The 27,012-nt window shown below is 38.8% G+C and overlaps 2 protein-coding genes across 47 annotated transcripts in view; one reads left to right on the top strand and one right to left on the bottom strand.

Annotated features, from left to right (window-relative positions):
* FIP1L1 (factor interacting with PAPOLA and CPSF1) overlaps positions 1–6,334 on the top strand; it is a 64,956-nt gene extending 58,622 nt beyond the window's left edge. For all 43 annotated transcript variants that reach the window (XM_072944101.1, XM_072944072.1, XM_072944084.1 and 40 more), the window contains 2 exons: positions 5,089–5,226; positions 5,969–6,334. In XM_072944101.1, the coding sequence (XP_072800202.1) occupies positions 5,089–5,226; positions 5,969–6,207 (377 nt within the window). In that variant the 3' untranslated portion in view covers positions 6,208–6,334. The remainder of the gene's footprint in view (positions 1–5,088; positions 5,227–5,968) is intronic.
* A 784-nt stretch (positions 6,335–7,118) lies between these two features.
* The window catches only part of LNX1 (ligand of numb-protein X 1), a 113,766-nt gene continuing 93,872 nt past the window's right edge, over positions 7,119–27,012 (bottom strand). For all 4 annotated transcript variants that reach the window (XM_015250229.3, XM_015250244.3, XM_031687924.2 and 1 more), the window contains 5 exons: positions 23,627–23,761; positions 17,469–17,646; positions 15,419–15,650; positions 8,325–8,483; positions 7,119–7,701 (listed from right to left, as the gene is read on the bottom strand). In XM_015250229.3, coding sequence (XP_015105715.1) covers positions 7,566–7,701; positions 8,325–8,483; positions 15,419–15,650; positions 17,469–17,646; positions 23,627–23,761 — 840 coding nt within the window. In that variant the 3' untranslated portion in view covers positions 7,119–7,565. The remainder of the gene's footprint in view (positions 7,702–8,324; positions 8,484–15,418; positions 15,651–17,468; positions 17,647–23,626; positions 23,762–27,012) is intronic.

Here is a 27,012-nt window from a genome sequence, read left to right as displayed (position 1 = left end):
CTTGAACATATCCTTTTAGGGGGATACAGTTTAACCCAGTAATTAAAGTCTTTAGTTTTCTCAATTTCTTGGAAGGATACCAGAAGGGCTTTGCTAAGACTTACCAAAAGACGACCGATTACGCTTAATACTCTTTTAGAGTTACCCTGTTCAACTTAATATGCTCAGAAAGGATTAGGGAAATTAAAATATTGTTAATTTTAATACATCTTTGCCAAAATGTCTTTAAAAAATGAAACACCTTTATTTGTGTTTGGTATTTATTTTCATACAGCCTTGGAGCTACAGTTTTCCCCAATTCCATTTATGGAAAATAACTACCAAAAAACTTAAATTAGTAAAAGATAGCTTATATTGTCAAGCCAGCCGGCCACATCACACCCAATTTCTATGGGGAAAAAGTCTGACTTCATTTTTCAGTTCAGTTAGTGAGTTAATCCATATTCCCTGTCTAAGATAAACAAAATAGTCACCGAGCTCGAATAACATGCTGCCTCCTAAATACTCTGTTTTGCTTTTCTTCAGAAGGAGTTTTTGTTTTTGTTTTTGTTTTTAACTAGTTCAGGAAAAATTACGACTCCCACCACACTATAGTATATCTGAAGTTAGAACACCCCAGAACACAACCCAAAATATTCCATTTCTTACTTCATATTTTGTCTCTTACAGAAAGATGTGTAAGAAAGACCTAAAGCCCTATAGATGCTTTCTGGTTCCTTGAATAAAATAGGTCTTATTGACACTGATATTTTAAATTGGATCTTTTTGATGCTATGGTGGTTTTTACAGCCTGAGCTAATAATATACTATAGTAACATTGATGAAAAGAATGCCTTTTTTTGTAAAAGGGCAGGAACATGGTGGAGAAGAGGTTCGCTGGAAAAGTGGCATGATGTTTTACCTGTGTATCATTAGGCAGTTTAGATTTAGGAAAGAATAAATATGGAAGCTGAGGATCTGGAAATTGATTCCCTAGAACTTTCTGTACCATTGGAAAGAATTTATGTACTGTTGGCCTAAAGAATAAATTCAAAATTCTTTTATGATTGACAGGTCCAGTGCACCTTCCTATATTTTAACCCCAGTTCTCACCCAAGCCACTATACTGCATGTTATAGCTTCACTGAACTAGTTGCTCTTCTGAAAATCCCTCATAGTTTAACGTTTCCTTTCTTCATGTTACTCCTCTCCTCTCTGTCTCACGAACTTTTATTCATTCTTCAGGGTCCAGCTCACGTTTGTCTTCTGTGAGATTCTTTAAAGCATGTCTTTCTTAGTAAGCCTGTTTCGTTGACTACCGTTTCTCATTTCTGTATCCTCAGTACTTTGTATAGTAATGCCTGGCACATAACGAATGTGTCAATGAATAAAATGACTTACACATATCAGGGGAGGAGGACGAATACAACAGAGAAGAAACAGTCTTGAAAACTGTTGGTGAAACTGTGTTAGCTAGTTTGAAAGGGATAAAAATCAACTTTTATTACTATCAAAGCATTAATTTCGGTCTCTTTCTAATTAACATATTAGTCTAGGTACCCTCACAATGTAGAATGAAATAAGTTAACTTCCTTTTGATACCAGCTATTTTTATGGTTGAGGTAAATATAAGGTATACAGACAGTTTTTTGATTTGCTGGATGAGATGAAGCAATGTATCAGTTCAGGATATGAGTATATGCTTGATTCAGAAGCATTTGTTTTGTTAGATGTGATCATATAATAGTATACTTCCTAATCCAAAAGGCCCTTAGGGATTATCCAGTCTAAATTTTGACTTGTCATGTGAGGGAGTGAAAGCATAGAGAAATCAAGACAGCGGCACAGCAACACTGTCTACTAGAGACACGGTTGAGGTGCTACTTGAAGTCCTTTCTTGTCCTGAAATTAGGTAGTTGAAACGTTCTGTTACTTTTCATTTTCCCTATTACTCTCTCTGCACTTGATTTCTTTTTCTGTTTTTTTCTTCTTTTGGGGGTGGTGCGGAATCAAATTCACATAATTGTCCTTTTTTGAGTCCCTGTTATGTACTAGGCACAGAGCTGTGTGGTGAGGATACAGGATTATTCATACACTGTCCTTATAGATTTAACTGTATAATATTATCAAGGTAATTAGAACTGGTTAGAAGTTTAAAACTTTACCTAAAAAAATTGCAAGAAGAAACTCAACAGGATTTATTAATCTCTTTCCTGCCTATAGCTCCTAATAATATGACCTATACATTGTAGGCAGCTGGTAAAATTTTTTTGACTAAATAAGTAAAGGTATGATACATACACGTTTCTGTGTGTATGTTTTGTGTTTGTATGGTGGGACAGGTGCTGCTAACTTTAGTCACATAAGTGCATGAATTCTGCCAAGTTCAAGGGTATTACTTTCCAGAAAGTTGAATTGCTTCTAATACAGTTAAAATGAATATATGTAAATAGTACTGCTATCTTAGAATGTACATGTTCACAAAGTAAGGAGCTAAATGCAAAACTTGGTAGGAAAAACTAAGATGGACTGCTTTGCTAGATAGAGCTTGTAACGTTTTTGCATAAATAATACAGCATTTGTAAAATTCTTTGAGTTCTTTGATTTCAAACACACATGTACAAATGCTGTTTAATTTTTATTGAAGCTAAAAGTGTTAATGGCTAAGCCACATTTGATTTTCAGGTTGCTAGCTGTAGGGCATCAGGAGTAATGCTCACCTACATCTCACTGAAAGTTCAAGGCCAGAGAGGACAGGAAAGGTAGAAGAAATTTGTATTGTTCTGAATTATCCCAGAAATAAAGCGTTCTCTGGAAAATCCAAATGAAGTATAAGTAAAGGCCATTTTTTCCCATAAGACTTATATTTTAGCAGTATGGCATGTAGTCTATGTTGTGTTACAAATTATAGGGTCATTGTTTTGAAAATTACAGACCAGTCTCAACATCTGTTTTTCAGGCCACTTAATTGTGGGCCAGAAAGAAGGCTGGTCATTCTAGGGTGTTTGAAATGAGCTCTAATGATTTCCAGGCCCAGAGGAACCTTTGTGCTGCAGCTGCTTATCAGAGAAGCGTGACACCAAATCTTCCACCATCGTGGAGTAAAGGGTCCCATCAGATGGCTGCTTTCCGACTCTCAAAGGCCTCAAAGCTAGCAGGGATTGGTGTTAGTTAGGGTGAGAGGGAAGAGAGAGGGTTACAGATGACAGATTATGACATAATTGACCTTAATTATTTTTATGTAAAGCCAGTTGGAATCATTACAAAGACAACCTCATTTTTAAATAGGCTAATGTTAGTGCTAATGTTTGTCATGGTAGGTGCTAGTGTATTCTGCTCTGGAAACATTGTCAGTCAGTCACCTTCACAAAAAGGGTTCTGCTTATGAAAAATTAAGCATTAATGAAAATGGCAAGCATGTATATTAGCGACCATTTATTGAGGTCTGCTCTTACTTCAAACACTTTATAAGTGTTCTTGCCACTTATCCAGCAACCCTGAAGAAGATTGTCAGTTTTACAGGTGAGAAAACTGAGTGTTTAGGGAAGGTAAGTAAATTACCCTGGGTCACACACTTAGTAGCAGAATCAGGACGTGCTCCTGGCCTGCCCTGCCCTTACTCTTCCCGCCTGTACCACACTGCCTGTCACACGCACCGCCTTTGAGGTGACATGCTTCCCCCTTCCAGACACCAAGGACATATGTGTGATTAGCAAAACATTGTGGTTGTGTACATATACAAGTGTTTATATATGTATATGTAGCATATACATACAGGAATACATTTTTTAATAACACATTTTAAAAATGTGTCACGGGCAATAATAAGTTGGTCAGCAATATGACATGGCATCAGGTGTAGCACTAGTGAGTCATTACTCTTGCTGAGAAACCAAACTTAGCCTGATTTGTTTTTATATAGCTTATACTTTCACCTGATTCTGTCTCCTGTTAACTCAGATTCCATAACATCTCGGGGCTTCATCTAAATTACTAATTTAATCATTTGTATTAAACATACATTTCTAGAAACCAAAGCTTTTTAGCACACAGTGCTCTAAAAGATATTTTTATTCATTCTAAGAGAGTTCACTGACATTAGGATGTAGAAAGTGTTGACTTCTATGCTGAACAAAAAAGAGACAGTTGAAGGATTAAGAGAAAAATGGAGAGAAGAATATCTGTTCATTTTCATGAAAGGACAATGGAGAGAGACAGGTCGTGGGAGGTAAAGATGCCTACCTTCTAACTCTAGCCATCAGTCCCAGTTTCTCCAGCCCATTCCCCCCAAAAATCAGAAAATGGAGGTGCAGCTTAATACGCATTTGAAGTTGTTCCCCACCAGCCACACATACATAGCCTTAAGTTACTGGGATGTCAAAATTCAAGTGTATCCACAAGCAGTTTTCTCCCTGCATTTTGTGTGGATATTGTGGAAGTTGCTTTGATGTCCCTTGTTCTTAATGTTTATACCTCTTCATTAGATGAATTACTATTTAATATGATTGAAGCATTTAAGAATCCTTTATCTACTTTCCATTTTGTAGCCATTGTGAGCCATATATTTTTAATGTATTTTTAGAATCTTAACCGTGTACCTAAGATTTTACAAATGTAAGAATTTTGGTTGGAAATCTGACATAAAAAAAGTACATTTTGACTGGGACATTGTGCTGTACACCAGAAATTGACACATTATAACTGAGTGTACAATAAAAGAATAATAAACATGCTTTTAATTCTAAGAAGGAAAAGAAAATGAAGCTGTTGATTAAAATTTAAATGAGTTACAGCTCCCAGTATTTGAAGGAAACAGCATTGTTACATTAAATTTCTACCCTATACCAACTGTGAAAGCACAGAACAAACTTGGTCCTTTGACAGTTAAATTATTATATATTTTGTATTCTTGTATTAGATCTAGTCCTAATTTGGGAACAGCATTGTTTTCCTCTCATTTCAGCAGATACTTACTTTGCACCTATCCTGTATAAAATGCTAACATTGGGGCTTCTTTTTTGGACTTGGATCTCTCATCTTTTATGGTTTAAAAACATTCAGAATCAACAGTCCAGTTGTCAAGAAAAGTTGTTTCTGTTCGGCTTTCAGTGATGAAGAACGATACCGATACAGGGAGTACGCCGAAAGAGGCTATGAGCGCCACCGAGCAAGCCGGGAGAAAGAAGAACGACACAGGGAGAGACGGCACAGAGAGAAGGAGGAGACCAGACACAAGTCCTCTCGAAGGTTTGCTCTTTAATAAAATAGTGAATCACTTTGAAGCCAAGAGATAAACTGATTTGACCTTGGGAAGAAAAAAAACATTTCCAAATAACCACTAGAACGTATGTGTAACCAATTGGAAGATTAAGAATAATCTGTTGAAATAGTTGGTTCTTTAGAATTTTCAACAAAGATTTTGAAATCTAACAAGACTATGTTTAATACCCAGAAGCCAAAATTAGAGAATGAAAAATATGAGACTTAGACTTACTGCATGATCTTGTTGGGAAAGGGAGTTTGTCATATGAGTAAGTTTTTACAGTAAATATCATTAAACAAAGCAATGTTCAACTTAAGGAAAATTCAGGGCATTGTAGTCTCAAAAATTAAATTATAATGCCTATTGTTTGCCTAAAATCAACTCTAGAAAGTATTTCCTGTTCTGATTTGTAGTTAGTCTTTTAGGATAAATTACCTGGGCCTAGCGGCCCTCTCGGTGCAGTGGGCAGCACGTCAGCCTCGTGATCTAAAGGGTATGGGCCTTGGGGTCCTAGGAAGTATCTGTGGAGGTGAGCCGAAAACTCAAATATCGGCATAGAAGTCACATTAAAAATGATTATTCCCTAAAATGTGAGAAAAAGAAGAATGTTACTAGATTATTTAAAAACCAGTGTTAAACTGAGGATTTACCTAAAGTGGGTTGATACCTGTCACTACTTACATTCTTTGTAAAAATGTTTAAGTACATATTTTCTTTTTTCTTTAGTAATAGTAGACGTCGCCATGAAAGTGAAGAAGGAGACAGTCATAGGAGGCACAAGCACAAAAAATCTAAAAGAAGCAAAGAAGGAAAAGAAGCTGGCAGCGAGCCTGCCCCCGAGCAGGAGAGCACCGAGGCTGCCCCTGCGGAATAGGCGTGCTCGTGTCTTGTGTACAGCAGTGCCGGAAGTAGATACTCTAGATCTTGTTATTTTTCTGAATAATGTTGAAGAAATTTGCCTTTAATCTTGTTCTGTTAGTATGAAAAGTTCACTTTTTTTCTTCCAAAATAAAAGAGCAAATTTTTCATGTTAACTTAAAAAAAAACTTTGTCTTGTAATATTTAAAAAATAAAAAGACAGTAATGACTTTATATCCAAGAAAGTAATGTGAATGAGTCACTCAGCAGGGAATTTCAAAGAGCTACGTTTAGCTATGTACATACACAGTATCTGATTAAGGTCAAGGTTCCACTGCCTTGGCCAGTTTTGAGTTAATCACATACCAATTTCTTAAGAGGTTGCACTGCAGAATGCATCCAAAGGCACCTCTGAGTCTTGAGATTAAAACTAGTCTTATCACTGCTGTGGCACTGTTACTTAGCATATTAGAGAACTCACATAACAGTTTTTGTAACTTTTTGATAGCAGGTTTTTCAGTGTTCTAAATTTGGGTTCATGGTAAAACTAAATGGGGGGAACTTTTCTATCCAAAGTAATAAAATGTAGTGGCATTTGGGTGGCTTCTGGAATAACTTGCCCTAAGTGTAGTTTCTGTCAGGCACGTGGACAGATACTCGTCACTGTGACACAAATCAGAATTGCCTCAAGGCCATATCATGTGAGCCAAGGTCAAGCTGGTTTGGCCTTTCTTGATGCTTTTTCCAAGGCTCATTGGTTGAGCAGCACATGGAGTTTTTATACAGTTACTAGCTATATTGTGAATAAAAATAAATGACAGCTGTAGATTAGTCATTTCCTATTAAATCTAAGAAAATGCAAGTTTATAATTCTGTGAGCATTTTTAGGGGTGACCCTTAGGAGGTATTTGCCAGTGATGGTAACAACATGGTTTTAAAAGAATGTATTACTAGGAACTTTTAAATAGTCATAAAAGAAATGAACTTAGTATCATGTACTAGAAGACACCTATATAAGTTTTGAAAAATATTTATTTCTCATTTGATGAAAGGAACATTTTTCAACAATGCACTTTCAAAATCCTCTGTCTGTAAATTGTTTTTAAAATGCCCATAATGTACCTTTGCAGACCTCAGCATATACCAAATTTTTAAGTGTATGATTTGAATTCATTGGTGGCAAACAGACCATTTCAGCTATTTAAGAGCTTTTTATGACTAGAAATATATAAACTTAAAGTTGTAGAGTAATGAAAAATTCTCTACACTGAATAAAAACTATTAGTAATGTTTATGTTTTGAGAATTATATTTTGTGAGGTGTGGCTTTCATTCGATTATACTTTTCCTGACATTAACATTTACATTTTTACAGTGTAGCCTTCAAATACAAAAATTGACAAGATAAATGTTGTTTCAACTTAGCTTATTTGTGATTTCCTTTTTCCTATGACCCATCACTGAGTCTATAAAAAAGTGCCAGGCCAAGAAACAATAGTGAGAGTAATTTTTCCTTTAAGTTCTTTCAGCATCCTTGCCAAGCAAGCATGTATCATTCCTGATGTACTTCTACCATTGACAGCAAGAAGAATATCACCACATCTAAAAATAAATAAATAAAACAAGGTATATGATTAACATTTTGAGCCATAGCTGAAGTTAATGCATCTTTTTTTTGGTGGTCCTAGTTTTTGCTACATCAACTTTTATTAGTTGTAATTAAGGTTCTCCTCACCCCCCTCACTTGAATTCTTCAAATTCTATCTATTCAGCCTGTTTTAGAAAGAATACTGAAAGTATAGGAAGTTGCTGTATGGGACAAGAGTAACTCATCATTTTGGATTTCTCAGAAATTGAATGCTACTTAAGTGTTTAATTTCTTGCCAATAAAAAAGGTATGATAAACAAATGCCTTATTTCAAGTGGGTTCAAGCTTTTGCACGTATGCAACACAATCTGTACGTGGTGAAGTATTTAGGGGTGACATGTTAACGTGTTCAATGTACATTCAAGCAATTCTGCAATATGTATAAATATCAATATATATTTAGAGAGAAAGAGAAAGCAAAAGTGGTAAGCTATTTACCATTAGTGACTCTAGATAAAGAAAATCTGGGGCTTATGCTTTTTCAACTTTTCTGGCGGTTTGAACATTTCTAAATTAAAAATCGGCAGAAAAAAAGTCTTTGAATATCAGTTTTTCATTAAGTAGTCATTATTATTACCTAATTCTTCCATCATTGTATGCTGGTGTTCCTTCAACAATGGATTTGATAAAAAAAGGTTTGTTCCCACTGTATTCTTCGTAACCTCCTACAATGCAGAAGCCCAGACTTCCAGCTGTGTTTCTTCGCAATACAACATCTTTACAGTTACACAGGTACCTGAAACAGGATGTAATCAGTGTAAATGCACAGTAAAATTGAACTCCTTGTAATTATTGTGATTCATCTCCCATTTCCTTTGTTGGCTTTTTTTTAGGCTTAATAGCACTGCATGGATCTTACTCAAAACTGTCACAGCCCAGTAACCTTTGTGCTGTTAGCTGGCTTTTTCTAATTGAACTGTTTTCCACAGCTAAACACCCTTTAAAACAATGATACCATCTGTTAGGTTCTGCTTATATGTCTACTGAGAAATAATCATATTTTTGGCTTAAAGATGATTTAATGCCTTAATTTATATTGAAAAGTTGGATATGCCTAAATCCTTACTCATGAACCAAATTCAAGCATACTTACGGATGTCATATTTTTATTTACTTAATGGATGTAAATTTTTAATGAAGGCAAAAATTCTTTGAATCTCAGTGAAAAAAAATTTAAACCCTAATTAACAGACTGACTGAAGTTTTGACTTTTGAAAAATACCAGTTTATATGTAGTTCTACATGTTTGATAGGCTATAGAGAAGCATGCAGGCATAATTATAGTGAATGGAGATAGAGGTGCATTTAAAGATAAGAACAATTCATACTGCAGGAGGAAAAATTAGCCATAAACTGAACAGCAAGTTATAAAAGGAATGGGAAGAAAGACCACAGGTTTTCTGTAAGTGAGTAGAATCCTCAGCTAAAACAGAAAATCAGATCAAAGAAGCTATTGCTTTTACTGTTCAGTGGCAGTTGCATCCATGTTATCGTAAGTGCAGGCTAAGTAAGTACAAAACTGTGTGACAGTTGTGACAGAGCTGTCAGGAGCTGGATTTGCAAAACCCCTCAGTCCAGGCACTGGGGTGAAGGAAAATTAGCATTTTCATGTTGGTAAAAATCAAGATATGATTGTTTTGTTTATAAATTGTACCTTAAAATATGAACTGCTTTTTGAAAAATCAATAAAATGTCTCGTGAAATGTTTTGTTAAGTGAAGTTAGTCATTACAGTTGTTACTGACCTTGCTAATCAATGTAACATGACTTTCTTTTCATGGCATTGCAACTCCCATTTGAAGTAAAACAAGCTTTGAGTTTGGTGGATAACTTTAAAATGTGCTAAAATGCAGTGCTGCTCAGTTTTGCTTTGTATCTGTTTTCATGTATCATTTAATTTTTCGCTGAAATGATAGCTGAAAATATAAATTTTATTAAATGAAACAATCATTTTATATTGTAAAATATTTATCTGCTTCTGTATTTCACAGTAAGATTTCATGTTAGTATATTCATCTTGTAGGAGTCATGGCATGTTCGTACCACGTTTACACAGTGGTTCACTGCCTGCTTATGTTCAAAGCAGGTAATTGTTCCCCAAACACCAGAGCCTTTTGTTCCCACCTATCCCCAATATTGGGGGGGGAAGCAGGTGAAGAACTGCATGCTTCTTATTCAGGGTCATGGTCAAATATCTGTCTTAACATTCTTTAAAACACATAAATGGGTACATAGAGCAATACTCAAAACCAAGTATGTCTTACACTTTTGACCATTAGGTTTTTTTCAGTATCACCTTGGGCCTTACACTGACTCTTACTGAAAATTTTATTCCATATGGACAAGCTATAAAAATTAACCATCTAAAATCTGTAAGTACCAATATAAAAATTTCAACATAACATTAAGTCACAAGTGTGTCTATTTTTCTAGACTCTTATTTTGATGAGTGTCCCGTGCTCTGGATGTATGGGTGAACAAAACATACAAAACCCCTGCCCTCAGTAGCAAGCATTCAAGTGGATTTCAGTGATAATAATGTTATTTCATTAAGGGCTTTCCTTCAGGTAAGTATTTTAATTTCATTGTAGTGGTGAGAGAGAGCTCAGTATGTTAAACCCTTTTAGTCAGACCTTGGTTAGTTGGGACTTACAAGTTTTAGGGCATTTTTTTCTTCAGTGGAATCACTTCACTCCCTACCGGGAAATGTGGAGCTGTCTTTGATTAATGTTAAGGATTTACCTTTGAGATACTGTGACTTAAAAATCTAAATTTAAATGTGAGCTCTTTTCCCATTCTGAATTCTCTAAATTACAGCCTAGTTGAAGATTTGGCATAGAGTAAAGAATAGCAAGGAGTTTGGTAACATTTCCCAATGAGAACATTATGGTTACCTCAAAAAGAAATTTAACCTCCACTGAAAGGAGTTGGCGGGTGTGGTGAAGTCCTGGGCTTCTCAGGAAGCTACATGTTTTTCTGTTCTTCCTTCACTGGCTGTTCTTAGCCTCCTTCAAGGGCTCCCCTTTCCTCAGCCCACTCCTCAGCGGACCTCTTCACTGAGCCCCTATACTACCAAAGTGTGGTTTCTCACAGTGTGTGTGCCTTTCAGGGAGTCTGGAAGTCAAAAAATATTTGTCACAATGGGAAGACATTATTTGCCTTTTTCACTCCTATTTTCTTATGAGCATAGGATGGCATATTCCAGGGGACACGTGATAGGTGATCTGGCAACAGACTGAATGCAGGAGTAGAATCCAGTTACCTTTAATTGAGCCAAATATTAAAGAGGTTTGCAAAAAATATACAATGCCATTCTTGTAATTTTTTAAAATACTGTCATTTAAAAATTTTTTCTCATGAAAGATGTTATTTTATTTTTACATATAATGGGATTACTATTTTAAGTGAATAAATAAAACTCAAAATTTCTCAGATTAATTTATAATAAGGTAAATATTATTAGATATAACCTATATAAGCAAAAGCTCTTTGTGAGTATGTGTAGGGGTCTTGAGGCAAAAGCTTTGGGAATTTCTGCTCTAGACCCGTTTATCAAACTTCATGTCCCACTGTCCCACTGGTAACTCAAACTCAATGTGTCCAAAACAACTAATATCTCATCATTCTTCCTTATTGTGGCAAAATAATTACATTAATGGCCCAAAGTCATCACCCTTCCCTGGTATCTATGCCTCTTACGGCATAACTTTGTGGTGCCTTCCTACTGATTGTGGATGTAGTCATAAGATCATCAGTGGGATGTTTGCCAGAGCCAGCCAGATCCTAGACACGTGGGCATGGCCAGCCAAGATCAGCAGAGCCCCCTGAATGCCCCAAAGAGGACTGCCAACGCACAGGGGAGCCAGCCAAGATCAACCACGCCTGACCGGGATCAGCTCACAGGCACCCTCCCCACCTCCACCCCGGACTCACGAGCTAAATAAACCTATTGTTGCCTGCTTACCGAGGTTTTGCGGCTGGTTTGTTATGTATCATGACTGTGAAAACAACTGATATTCCTACTCTCCTATTTTGGTTATATCCTCCAGCTAGATAAAACAGACCACCATTCACTCCAGTGTCTTTCCTAGGTTCCAAAAGCACCCTGTGCCTATGTATTTTAATTGTAACTTTTGTAATTCATAATCTTTAATTTACTGTGACATGTTGCCTATTATATTATGAAGTCCATGGGGGCTTCTCCTGGTACATGCTATATTCATTATTTCATTCAACTAATGCCTGTTGAGCAGAGCCATTTAAAGACCTACAGAGACACTAAGTAGCCTTTTCTTGTGGAGGCTCCACGCATTATTATAACAAACACATGAAAGTGTTTGTTCATATCCCACATTAAATATAGGTGAGTTGGGGTAGGTGTAAAAGAAAAAATAATTTTTCTCTTGAAATGACTTCACAGTGAGTTACTCATTTGATTCCCGATTGACTGTAACTTATTAGCAATCATCACACAGGGAGTAATGGGAGAGAAATGGCAAGAAATTTGAGGCTTAAGAGGTTAAGCAATTAAAAAAAATACATACAATGCTGGTGGCTACATGAAACATCCACCGAATCATTCACATTCCTGCAGAACTCACTTTACAGTAGAGAGAAAACAAATGGTAAAACTGAAATTATAAGAACTAAATCAGGCTTTAAGTCTTCTTAAGGATGCTCACCAATTGCACAGTGGTTAAGATCCCAAACCAGGCAGCCTAGTTCAAACCCCAGTTCTGCATAGTAACCAACATGTAACCTTGGGCAAGTTACTTAACCACTCTGTGCTTCAATCTCCCGTTTTTAAAGTGGGGATAATATTGGTACCTAGATCACAGGGCTGACGTGAGTTTTAAATGAGTGAAAAATGCAAAGAACATGTAAAGCACTTGGCAGATTACCTGGCATGCAGAAAAGGATATAAGTGTGAGCTACTGTTGCAGTTGTTAGTTTTATTACAGGCTTGGATGTACCTGATAGCGTCCCTATCTTATAGTTAAAATGTAGAAGTTTTTGACTTAAAAATAAAAATCCATGATATCTGCCTCCTTGCTCTTCAGTATAGACAATCCTCATCAAACTGCTCTAAGTTCAGGAAAGTGAAATTCAGGAAAGCAAAAGGTTAAATTCTTGGGCAAGGAAAGAAGTGAGTGTTTAAAAAGAGAGAGAAATGAGTTAATGTGTTATTACTATCATACTAGTCCAGATGAGAGCATGTTTTGCAAGACTTCCAGATGTGGAGCATGGGTCCTGAGAGCCAACAGTGAATAAAGCAGAAGGTCTTCAGTGTTTTCTGAATCCCCTCCAACTGAATGGCATCTGGTAATTTGTGTCGCCTAGAGACTGTGTCTGGAGCTACTGCCCAGGGCTCACTATTGGGACCCAAGGCACCCCTGATAAGGAGAAGACATATTTGCACTGTCCTTAATAATAACCTATTTTTACTCTCGACTACTGCTCATTATATCTAACACCCACTGGTTCAGAACAGGCACCCACTGGGTCAGCATTCTAACAGTACGCTCTTTACACACATTCATTCTATGTGATGGACTGCACTTGAGGACACGATCACAATGTCCCAGAGAAGGGGTTTTCTGTTTCTAGACTTGCTGACATGTCACCGTTTTTCTTCATTGATAAAGAATCTTAGGTAACTGGCTGGATCATACTTTAGGGCAAATAGTTTCTCTCAAAATCTGTTCAGCAAAAGGGGAAAAAGTTTGACTGAGTAAATGTATAACTTGGAGGGAAATGCCTTCTTTGTGAGTTAAAAAAAAATCTATTTGTAGCCTAAATCTCTAGAAGTTCCAGCAGGCAAGTAACTTTTGCTGATGTACAACAAATGGCCAAAATTCTTAGGACATCTCTAATGCCAAATGACTAGAGACATTTAAGTCGATGATATTGCATTAATCGGGGAGAACCTGAGGTCTCCGGGGCTCTCTGCAGTCAAGGTTAGAAATGCGAGTGGATCTCCCACCCATGAAAATGGAAGCAGTGTTACGACTGGGACTCACATCCTGGGACTGTCTGGGGGCTTGTATAGGACCGTGAGACTGAGTGTTAAGGACTTCTGAAAAATGCCAGGTGGACATCCTTCTAGCTCCAAAATGTCATAGTGAAGATTGTGTTTCCCCTTCTGCTTTTAAAAGTTATTATAAAGGCGACTAGGAGACTTGGAAACGGACATGCAAACTCCATATGAAACAAAACTGAAGGAGAACTGCCCAAGGCAGTGAAAGTCAAAGCGGGAAGGCAGAAGAGAGACTGCCCAGCCTGGAGAGTGCGGACCCAGCCTGCAGGGCCCTGGGGCCATGGTGAGCGGCCTCTCTGACGGGCAGAACGCCCACTCCACAGGGACCACCAGAAAGAGGCAGGCGGGCTGTCCGGCAGAGCCCAGTTTGGCAGAGAAGAAGGGGATGAGTGAGGCAATGAAAACCCAAACTGATAACCCATTCAGGAAGCATGCCCGGAAGGACAGAAGGACAGGAAGCAGCAGCCTGTCTGTGTGGCAGGGTCGGAAACCGTGAGTGCCCTGCAAGGATGACCTTAGCTGGTGTGGGAGAAGAAAAGAAACACACAACCCTGTGTCATGAAGAGAAGTTTCCACCACCTGGAAGATGGAGCTGGTTCCTCCTTTTATTATAAACCTCCAGCAGTGAAAGCTTGAAAAGGAATCGAGGTCAGTTTGTATCTGAGGTAGGGGTATTTTTTAAAACCTCATTTAGAAGAAAAAAGAAGAGACACCAACCTATCTACACCCTCAAGAAAAATGTCCACCCTAAAATCAAACATCTCACTTTCATTCATTTAATCCTCTGCCAGCATATCATCATCAGTGACTCTAATGTTGAACGTTTAAACCATGTATTTGGAGTTATTAAGGCAATTCTTTGAAAGCCAAGAGTTTATGCTCTGATGCAGGTGGGTAAACCCCAATTTATCTATCCTTGGAATATTCAATTTCTGGATCTAGCCATTTAGCAAGGCTGCCCCCAAATCCTTTCTTGAACTGACTGAAACACTTAAGTTCCCTTCCCTGTAAGGCTCTAGTTACATCTCACTGAAATGGCAACCTAGCTGATTCCTAAAGGTTTATGCAAGAACTTTACAACAGGAGCAACTAGGGAGAGGTGATCTGAGACAGGTCCTCAATCAACACTTGCCCCAACATCTGGGCAAAGGCAAAATGTGCTGCTGCACTGCTCTGCATGCGTTTAGCCAGGGCTGCCTGGAAGCTGGAGAGGTGAAACCAGAGGGGTTTTACATTCATGCAAGTTCCTAGAGCTGCCACTAGCCAACCAGGGAAAGGTGACCTTCCCCTGCTCCAGGATGTGTGAACACAGGCTGGATCACAGCCTCCTCTCCTTATTAGCTGAGCTTCTTGCTGCATGTACAACCCACACAACCGTACATGGCTGACCAACGAGCTTCTCCACATCAGTGCCTAACAGTGTTTCCATAACCAGGCTTCTTGTACCTGCCTGAGATTGCTGCATGCATTTTCAGTTACAAAAGGAAAGACAATCATTTCAAATATTCCCACAACCAAGCCTGGGTCTCATTAAGATGCTAGTGCCATGAATCAGCCCAAGAAAGTGAAAGAGTGGTCTAAGAGCTGTAATTGTTTCCTCCCACACCTCCCCGAGGATGTCACATTGGGACTCACCGTGGTAATTCCAGCCACATGACCCAGGAGGGGGACCAGTCACCAGGTGGGGCTGTGTTGTTGTGGTTGGAGTCCAAGGTTGCTGGGCTGCTGCAATCTTCCTGAGGCTCATGTTCTTTAACTTCCAAAGCTTTAAGTACCACCGAGGAGGATGTGCTTTTCAATAAAGCAACTGCCTCGCTCCGGCTGACCTCTGTTAGTTCAATCCCATTCACATTCAACAAAATGTCACCTAGTGGCCAGAGAAGCAGAAGCCATTCTTAGTGAGAGTGCAAACGGGAACTTGTACTGGAGAGGCAAAGGGGCATGCAGGCAGGTGGCATGTCATTAGCCTGGTGTTGCTGTGAGACTGGGTTCTCTTATAGCAAATGGCGAACAATGTGCTCGTTCCAAGGCGTTGGTAAACCATGTGTAGGGCTTTCTAAAGCATACCTATTGCTGTGTGGCTCTTGTCAAGAAAGAAGGAAAGAAAAGAAAGAAAGAAAAGAAAGAAAAGAAAAGAAAGAAAAGAAAAGAAAGAAAAGAAAAGAAAGAAAAGAAAGAAAAGAAAAGAAAGAAAGGAAGAAAAGAAAGAAAGAAAGAAAGAAAGAAAGAAAGAAAGAAAGAAAGAAAGAAAGAAAGAAAGAAAGAAAAGAAAAGAAAAGAAAAGAAAAGAAGGAAGAAAGGAAGAAAGGAAGAAAGAAGGAAAGAAGGAAAGAAGGAAAGGAAGGAAAGGAAGGAAGGAAGGAAGGAAGGAAGAAAGAAAGAAAGAGAGAAAAAATAGCCACATTCACTATTAATCAAAGAAAATCTCCTTTTTCTTCCTCTTTCCCGTTTTTAGGGCCAAGGGAGAACACTTGGGAAAAGCTCCCTGCACCTGCACAGAGCCTGGCATGTGGTCATGTAGCAGGCACCCAGGAAATATGGATTGAGTGAATAAATAAGCAAGTCCCCATGAGAGTGTCTGGCAGAGTTGTCTTAGCAGTTAAGAAAAATGGGTCTGGAACTGTGCTGTTAAAGAGGTAGAGAGAAAAGTTCCCATTTCTAGTCACTGCAAGGTGACGACAGCTACCACTGGTCAAGCGCCTGCTACGTGCAGAACCATCGTATCCTATAATCCTTTGCTCAAGTTCTCTTGTTAATAAAGCCACTTCTTGGTTGATGGCATCATTTCTACCCAGGTGCTTGGGTGAAAAAGAAAAGCAAGAGAAGCTAAAAGACATACCTCCCCATCTCCATTTTCTATTCTTATATCTCTGTTTTTCTGCCTCCATCTTTTTTTACACAGAATAATCATAGCAGCGAGAGTAAAAGGATAGGAGGAGAAAGATGGGAAAGATCTCGAGATCATCCTGACCTCAAAAGAAGCACCGTTAGGTTGGCTGACTGAATTCCTTAACATGTTTAACCCCAGTGGCTAAGCAGTTGTACTTCAGAAACGGCACATTTTAGCTCTTGAATCTGAAACCTGAAAGGGCATAACTGCCATCTGAGCTGCCCCTTCATGGGAACTGACAATACTATTAAAGATGCAAACTGGACATCACTTGCCTTCACTGGAAGTAGCCCCAAATCACCTAAGATTCAAGTAGTGAAACACTTGTCATCAATTGGAAGGTACCCTGCTTGGTACTTTCACTTACTAAATATTCATTAAATCAAATTCTATCAAATTGTTTCTCTTATCCAACTCATAAGACAGAACAATTCATGAGCATTTTCATCATTGGATCAATCCAGCAAAGACTCACTTAGAACGAATGGAATGAAATTATGTCACTTAACTGAGGCAACTTGCTCATAACTGTAGCACTTCTCTATTAATTCTTGGCATAGTTGGCAGGTACTCACGTTACCAGTGAGCAAGGTGGCCCACATCCACGCGCACGAAGAGGGCTGAAACCCAGTCCAGCAACTATACGCAAACTAATCATGGTCAGTGGGTAACAGATGTCCCAGCCAGATACCCTCACATTCTCTTGTTAATTGTGGAAACAGTTACCTAACCCAGCAAGGTGCTAATTCCTTTTAAACTCTACTGCCCAGTATCTTACGTCTCTTGGCTTCTTACCTGTTTTTATTCTTCCATCTCTGCTTATGACTCCTCCAGGCTCAACACTGATGACATAGATTGGCAAGTCCCACTCCCTGTGGGACGCTCCCCCTGCAACCGTCATGCCGAGTGATTCGCTGGGGTCTTTTCGGACACTTACCACCTTCTCATGACAAGTGACCGCAGGATGGAGGGGCTGAAGGCACAGACAGAAAAACAAATTTGGTACATTTGTTCACAAGTGGGGTGGCATTTCCTACATACAAAAACCAAGATTGCATAGATATGTAATAGTGGTTCTTAGTCTTAGAAAGAGAGACACACACAGAGAACTCACTTGGTCCCCACCCTCAGCAGAGTTACCTCACCCCAAATTCCACAGGCTGACTCAGAGAAAATTTACACTTCAAATGGGACCAGTTAAAAAATGGAAGGAGGAATAGGCTGGAGACCACTGAAGAGATATTAAGCGTACAAAATGAACTGCCTGCAAAATTTTTCAAGTGACTCATTTATTCCTGATACAATGAGTCAACATTTCATAAAAGTCTTGTCATCCATCAATTAGGAATTTCTTCTAAGTTAAAAAAAAAAAGTAACCATATTTAAATTAAGTGGTCCCAGTTTAACGTATGCAGGTAATCAATTATAGAAATCCTCAAAGAAAAATAATGAATTTCACAAATACTCTATTCTAAAAACTTACCAATATCTAGGTTTCCCCTAATTCATGCTTACTTTAGCACTTCAAAATAATATGTAATTATATCCTTTAATTTCATTACATAAAATATAGTACACACATTATACAGCATACACTTTGGACCAACTTTTCAAAAGCAGATTACAAGAATCGTGATTTTGATTCCACATTAGACTAGAAACACTAGGCAAGCAATACGCAGCATTATCTGGAAGCAACAAGACAGAGTGGGTCAAGGGCACTGCTTATCAGTGAATACATATCAAGACATATTTTTCTAAAAACTAATTCTCCTTCCTGGTCAGTGACCCGGGAGACTAAGTGGGTATGAGCACTGCAAATAAATATTTATAACACTTGATCAAATTTCAAAGTCGTCTATGGTTCAAAACATAGCTTATAGTTCTACTTAAAGAAAACTTAAAAGTACATCTGACAAAAGATAAGCTACAGAGCAAAGGGTAAATATACCACCTTTTGTTTTTTTAAAAAAGGAGATAAATAAGAATTTGTATTAGTATTTGCATTTTCATAAAATAAACCAAGGAAGAAAAAGAGGTTTCTTGGGGTGGAGAAAGGAACTGGACAGATTGGGGTGAGAGACTTAATACATACTTACATACTTTCCGTTTTTGAGCCCTGTGACTATATTATCTCTTCAACAAATCAAATGAATTATAATTAAACAAACTTCTGTAAATTTGATGGTTGACATCATATAAAACTATTGCGTGCATGCACAGAATCAATTTGTAATGCTTCATTATAAAGCAAGATAAGCCTAGGACTTTCGTGCATTTATTATCTCATGATTACCCATGCCTGATTTTTTAAGTGAAGTATAGTCACTTTTACAATGTGTCAATTTCTGGCGTACAGCATCATGTTTCAGTCATACATACCCATGCCTGTTTTAATGGCCTTATTGTATACAGTAATACCCTGTTACTGTACCCCCAGCACTGAACATAGCATTTAACACGTAAGTACATGTTTGTTGAATAAATGGATGGATAAACTGCAAATTGTCCCAAATTGTTTTTGATAGTAATAGAATAATACATTGGAAATTAAGAATAAGTATAGCAAAGTATATGTTACAATGAATACTTATAAGGTCCGAGTTGTGTTTATATAAACCTTGGACCTTTGAAGTGCCCTGTAGAGACTGATTATCAGATGAGGGTTGTAAAACTGAAATCAGAGATAAGTTCCAAGACAAGACAAGTAAGTAGTAACAGCATGAGCACAGAGCTCCCCGCATTCTGGTCAAGGCCAAAGAGTAGATTTGGAGGGGATCTTAAGATCTATTCTCCATATATGACTTTTCCTTCTCTTTTTGGGACTGGTAAATAGTATTTATTTATTTAGGGGGGAGTAATTAGGTATTTATTTATATAAATATATATGTATGTATATATACACATACATATATATTAATATATGTAGATACTGGGGATTGAACCCAGGACCTCGTGCATGCTAAACACACGCTCTACCACTGAGCTATACCCTCCCCCGACTTTTCCTTTCTTAAAAGCAGCTAGATTGAGGATGTCTCTTCCTTTAACCATAATCATCTCTCAGAAGATCCTGGCTTGGAGATGCAGGCAGTTCTGAAACTCAGGGCAAAGCTCTAAACCCAGAGACTCCCCTGGCTGCCCCACTGCATCAGCTCATTCCTGCAAATATTCATAAAGCATTTACCCCTGGTCCTCACAAAGGGCTTAACTCCATCATTTCCAGGTGGGGGCCTGGGGTATTGTAGGGGTAAGTGGTCAATCTCTCAAGGTGTTGTTTTAAACACAGCATGGAATACTCTGGACAACAAGGACATCTTTTTCATGCAAATAAATACACACATACGCTTTATCTCTTCCAACAGCTGTCTAGTACTTTATCGTGTAAATATGTCATATCTACCATTAATGACCACTTGGGTTGTTTTTTTTTTTTTTAACAGTCTTTTGCAAAATTAAACAGTGTCACTGTGCACATCCTTAGACATACATCTTGTGCACTGGTGTAAATATTTCTTTAGGCTTATGCCCTAGAAGTACAACTGCTAAATCGAAGAGCCTGAGCATTTAACATTTTGATATTGATAAGTTACCTTTGTAACAGCTCCATCATTTATAATCTCACTAATACATCATAAAAATGCAAATTTCCCATAATTCTGCCAAAATTGGGTTTAATCAATTTTTATGTTTACTCAGGTAAAAAAGTTTCCAATAATTTAATTGCCTTTCTAGTACAAAGTTTGAACATCATTTATCATTATTTGGGTTTCTGATGGCAATAAGCATATGAGATTCTCTAACACTGTAATCACTCAAGCCCTCTCTGACTTCATCTATGAAATGGGTAAGAATGTCCATGTTCTACAAACCTGTGGCTAAAAAAAAAAAGCAATTAAATGGAAGATATGACTTTGATCTAAGAATATTTTGGTTAAAAAATGTGCTATCGAATTCATTTCAAAGTAGCAAAATTACATAGCTAATGAAATACCCCAGAAGTTGTATTGGCTTCTCTCCTGCTACTCCAGTTAATAGGAATTATTAGTGAGACACTTTAATTATTTTGTTGTGAATAAATATTGCTTGAATAATGTACAGATTGGCCAGACACTCCTTTAGGACAAGGAAAGAAATACTATTTGTTGTCTACTTCAATGTGTCAGGAAGGGCAAACCGAGGCTCACCATTTTAAGAAATCTGATCAATGAAACACAACCCTCAGGAGATAAACTGAATGTAGGCTATCCGGCCGTAAGGTCTTGCTCTCCCCCCATGCATCACTCTGCTTTTAGAGGTACCATTCAAACACGTGACAGAAATTCATCTATCGAGTTTCAGATAATTGTCAGAAAAACACACATGAAAGAATTAAGTACCCAATTATTCCAGAAAGAATTTCTCTCACTGACTAGAGAACTCAAACCAAACTGAATGCTGTCAAACAAAATAGATGACATCTAAGATTTGAATGCAGAAACCTGCATCCTCCTGGCTGCATTGTGCATTATTTACACTTTTAGATACAAGATCCTGGAGGGCAGAGTCTTCTTTCACACGTCCTCAGTGCTTACCCAACAGCCTTGCTGCGCTGAGTAAAGGGATGTTCCGGTGAGCTCACACCGGCTCAACACGAACAACTGGACTAACGCAAGTAAGAAGTGGTCCATGTGCCCTGTGTCTCCGACAGCCATTGCCTTCCCCACCGGGGAGAGACCCACGCTAGGAACGCAAAAACCCAAGTTCCCCTGTGAACCCCTCACACCCAGAGTTGCCTCACTTTGGTTGCAGAGAGCACTTACGTATGACAGAGATCTTTTCCATCTGTGTTTTCTCCCCACCCCCTTCCCTACTGTAGAGACCTCAGGACATTCCCTTATGTTTAAAAGTGTAATTTTTTTATGACATAGTTCAAATTGATTAAAAAGTATCACCTGTGTACTCATCATTCAACTATTAAAAATACATAATGGAATATTTGCTTTGGATTTTTAAAACAAAACATTTCAGATATATAATAAAAGTATAAAGATGAACATAATGACCTACCTGTGTACCTTGCAACCTGCATCAGGAATATATGCTCTGCACACAGCTGAAGCCCTGCTGTGATTTCTCTCCGGCCACACCCCCTTTCCTCTCCCACAGGGGTGCCACACTCCTAAATTTGATGCCTAGCATTCTTTAACTTTTCAACTGGCTAAAAACTTCTCTGTTTTGCAAATCTGGGTTTGCCTTCTTTGGTATTTCTTTGAATCATTTACGCTCCTACTTTCAAGAAGCGATGCTGTTCCCTAAATAAAACTATAGTAGGATCATAAAAAACTAAATCACCAAGTGTTTTGTATGTCTTAGTTTAATTTTAAATATGCCACTGTGTGTGTGTGTGTGTGTGTGTATACATTTCAGAAGGCAGATAGAACTATAAATTAAAATGAAAATAATCACAAGTTCCCTCTAGGCCAGTTTGTTATGTATGTTTTCCAGGAATTGGACACACGACAGAAGTTTGCAACAAAAATGTGATCAGATCAGTCTGGCTATTTCCATGATTCATGATGGTTAGTGGAAGGGATTATGAAACCACAGTGCTGGTAGAAGCCTCATTCTTAGTGGTTCAATGAACTAGAAAAAAATATGGTCTAGTTCATTCAACTATAATTAGATTAAACCTTTAATTAAGCTAATAAACTAGTTTTCCATTAATAAATACCATTAGTTTAATTTAAACACCATTAATGGTATTTATTAGCAAGAAGACACCAAGGAGTCCTTTATTCATACAAAGTTTTAGCAGGAGGTACTTGGTTTGTGTAGATTGCTTATTGTAAGTAAACCTGGAGTTTATGGATTTATGGGGCATGGCTGGCTGCCTGGCTGTTGAAAGGAGAGGCAATATAGCCTTATAGGCTGTGTAATTAACAGCTTATAAAACAGAGATATTCCAAAAGCAAAATTTTGAGTACTATTTTTGCATATGTTGCTCAAAAACTCAAACTCGTTGAGCTATTCCAAGCTGAAACAGAGCCTGATGTGGGATGCAGGCATTCTGTAGTCTCTGTTGCAAGACGGACGAACTATCTATAAGATTTCAGTTGTAAGCGATTTAATGAAAGCAGATCCCAGGAGAAATGATGGCTAGAAACTCACTTCCATCATAACAGGATGCCAAGCCAAGGCTGTAGGAAGCTGAATTTGAACTAGACAAGGTTTGTGTTGCTCAGATACCCATCCGTATGGAGAGGTTATGGCATTGCCTCTAATAAAAACCACAGAAGTGCAAATTGGGCTGAGTCACCACATTTAAAGGCAGGCTACAAATTACTGGCCTGAAGGAGGTATTCTGCCTAGAAATGCACTCAGCTTCATCCACGGTGTTTTTTGTTTTGTTTTGTTTTTTCCTGGAGTTTAATGCCGTAAAACAGGACGTGTGCTCTCTGGTCTGTCCCAACCCCCACCACTCCCTAATGTTACATGAACATCAAGTGTTTTTATGATCTTCCTGGGTCTTTCTTGAAAACACAAACATACTAAAAATAGCAGGGGAATCATCCCTTTAATTTTCAGGCAGACTGGGAACTTCAAAAACCATAAACCAAGTAAACCTCTTGTTTCATCTGAAAGTGAATGGAAGCAGTCCTTAAACAAAATGACTGTTGGAAAAAAACATGACATCCATTTGGCTTCGACTAGAAATTAGGTCCCCGTATGAGGTCTGGTTTCAACATCAGGTTTCAAAACTCTCCTGCACCTTCCTCTCTCCTGCTTGGATGGGAGACACCTGCTATCTCACTAGGTCTTGAAGATGGGATTTGGGGCTCTGAGTTTTACAAGACAAGTCAAACAGTGTTGACATGATGTAGTCCAGAGAGTACACTTAGAAACGTTCAAGTGTGCAGCCTTCCCACACAGCTCCCTGCTGGAGCCGTGGACATGCCCTGGCTGGGCCTCACCTTGGGAGAGTTGCTTCTGTCCCCTGGCTCTGGGGACTGGCTGCCGTTGCTGTTCCAGCTGGCTTCGTGAAAGATGTCAGGACTCTGCTGCCGAACCTGGCGGGACACGATGAGGTGAACGCGCCTTTCACTGGCCTGCGTGATAAGACACCAGTGTTAGCCACTCTGAGCTCCCAGCCACAGCATCCAGCATCAGGGGCTCACCAACATGTGGGTTTGGTTTTACTTTTTTTTTTTGGTGGGGGGGGAGGTGATTTCTAGTATTTTCCATGGCTGTGCCCATTTTGTAATTTGGCAAGAACTTGAGAGGTATTTCCTTTATCCTTAAATCAGGTCATAAATATCACTTTGGAAGGTTTGACTCTCTCAACAGTCTTTGAAAAGACACTGTCGGACATTGCCATTTTTAATGAATGGCTCCATCGTACACAAGCCATGGATGAAGGGCTTTCCAGCTAGAACAGAGTGTGCAGGGTAAGGTAGTAGCCCCATCCAAACCCCAGACCAAAGGGCAACAGCGAAGGAGGAGAAAGGGAGTTCTTGGCAGCAATACAACCACTGCAGGAAGAGAAATCCTGCTTCTGACAGTTTCAAACATCTGGGCATCAGAAATCTAAGGATGATGGCAGGTTATATAACACGGCTTGATTAAAGGCCTTTGCCTTGATCCTTTTTTATGTGACCAGCACTAATTCTGATGACTAGTCCTCTCTGCTATGTACCCTGCCACTTGGACAGAGCTTTCCCAAATAGCAAATGTGCTGTTTATTAGGGAGGTTCATTCCATACTGTAAATTTACTGATTGGCTTTCTGCCACAGATGAGTTTCACTTGTGTCTGAGAGTGTGGGTCACTATTCCAAACATGCTGACTCCTGAGGTTCCAAATCTGCAGACCAGATAGACTAAACTTGGGACGTGGGAAACATGATACATAACAAGGCTCTCTGATGGCCCAGGATGAACTAGCTCACTGACCTCCACATCACTATAGGAAAAGCTGACCGTGCATGAGGCATTGCTAGATTTGCTTAGAAACCAGAAAGATTAGGTGTGGGGACAAGGAAGGCACAGAAGAGAGAAATAAGTTCTGGGGGTTCCCCTCGACATCCCATCTCCTGACCACTCAGCATCAGAGCACAGATGGACATCTGCCTTTACAGGCATGGTCGTCAGACCATGGACAAGTCAGGTCATGAAAGGCGGTCATGGACAGCCCATGCTCTTCTCCATGAGCTCAGACAATGGGAGTGGAGATATTTACTCCCTGTTTCTCTGCGTCTTCTTTCCCACAGCACAGAACTCACTCTCATTCTCTTCTTTTAAAACTTTAAGCAATTAGAACCCCACCAATGAAATCAGATCCCCACAGTTGTCCAGCCCCAGCTTTCATGACTTTACATCCTTATATGAATAAACATCTTTTCTCTGTTGGTCATCAGTTGGGTGGTTGTAAATTAGATGAAGTTTTAAAACTGGCTGCTGAAGTGCATCCTGGGTAATATATCTAGAGGGAACCTTGATTTGCAAAGACACATGCTCCCCAATGTTCATAGCAGCACTGACAATAGCCAAGACATGGAAACAACCTAAATGTCCACTGACAAATGACTGGATAAAGAAGTTGTGGTATATTTATACAATGGAATACTACTCAACCATAAAAAGTAATAAAATAATGCCATTTGCAGCAACATGGATGAACCTGGAGAATGTCATTCTAAGTGAAGCCAGAAAGAAAAAGAAAAATATCATATGACATCACTTATATGTGGAATCTCAAAAAAAGACAAACTTATTTACAAAACAGAAACAGATTCACAGACATAGAGAACAGATTTATGGTTATGGGGGGAAGGAGTTGGGAAGGGATAAATTGGGAGCTCAAGATTTGCAGATACTAACTAATATATAAAAAAATAGATAAGCAACCAGTTTATACTGTATAGGACAGAGAAATATATTCAATATCTTGTAGTAACTTACGGTGAAAAAGAATATGAAAACAAATGTATGTATGTTCCTATATGACTGCAGTATTGTGCTGTACACCAGAAATTGACACAACATTGTAAACTGACTATACTTCAATTAAAAAAAAAGAAAAAAAATGTCTATTGTAAACATTATGGTAGATGGTGGCCCAGGAGAGTTGATTCATTTCACCTGAGTTTAAAAAATCCTACCAAACAGGACCCCCAAAGAAAGTTTAAGTCCTTCATTCACTCTCTCCTTCGCATGAAGCCTTCCGCTCACATCCCCTACTCACATCCCTCCCTGTTAGTTGGCCTATCCTGAATTCCCTGGGGTTGCTCATCATATATGAAGCCTGTGTCAGAACAAAAATAACAAGCCCAGGGCACAAGAATGAAGTGAGCTGACATGAAGAAGTATTGGATTAGCCAACTAAACACAATTCTTGGAAGAGTATTTTGTAATAACTGCCTCTTTATACCGTAAACCTCCCTTATCCAAATGAGGTTATCTCTGGGAACCTTCTGAAGCAAAAATTACTGAAAGATAAGAAGCAGCGAACATTCAAGTCAAAACTTCAACTGCTGAGCCCAGATCTGCTCCTTATCTTCAGGGAAACTCCGATGTTGTGAAGAATCTCAGTGGTGGGTTTGTGTCGGTCTGCGTGTTGTACTGTATTCATCTTGGCCCAGCAACAGCCGCTGGCCTAAGCGCCTTGTACGAATTGAGAAAACCTGAGACTTACATAGTGAATTGACTTGCTAGGCAAAACCCCAAATGCCAAGGAGCAGTCAGGAAGAGCTGTTTAATTCACATTTTCCAGTGTGAATTTCTCACTGGATTTTCAAATGCCAACTCTGGCAGAAATAACACGCTAATAAATAACCCCGGTATCAATTTACTCGGAAATAAATTCCCTGCAAGGCTGGATCCCCCGCTCTGACTGCCACCTTATAAATTGCTCTCAGGGAGACTCTGTTTGATGCTCTTTCTTTCCTAGTGTTTGAAGTTGAAGGTGGAAAATGGGCTGCGGTGTTTGTCCTGGCTCTAACTCTCAGAAGCAGCTGGATTCAGTGTCGAGAAACAGCTCTTAGCACCGGATAGACTTTCTTTCCACCAGTGTGAATCTGGTGTGAATGTGGAGTGAGTGTGAGAAGGGGGTGGGGGTCACAAAGACTGAATGAAGGATAGAGTGGCAGGAACTCGTTTATTTCATTCCCACGTCATCTGTGCCAGGAAGACGGGGGTGGCGGATAACAAGCACTCAAAGGAAGGGCACTCTATGCAACACATATCACATAGCTTCTCTTGTGTCTCTTGAGATGTAGCAATTTTGACAAAGGATGGTTTAGCAATTGTTACCAACTCAAGTACCAGACTTGAGGTTTCCCCTTCTTTTCAAACATTCTAAAT

Source organism: Vicugna pacos, chromosome 2 (assembly GCF_048564905.1).
Source record: "Vicugna pacos chromosome 2, VicPac4, whole genome shotgun sequence".
Classification (NCBI taxonomy): domain Eukaryota; kingdom Metazoa; phylum Chordata; class Mammalia; order Artiodactyla; family Camelidae; genus Vicugna; species Vicugna pacos.
Note: the sequence above shows the minus strand (reverse complement) of the source record. Positions and strands in the feature narration are given on the sequence as shown.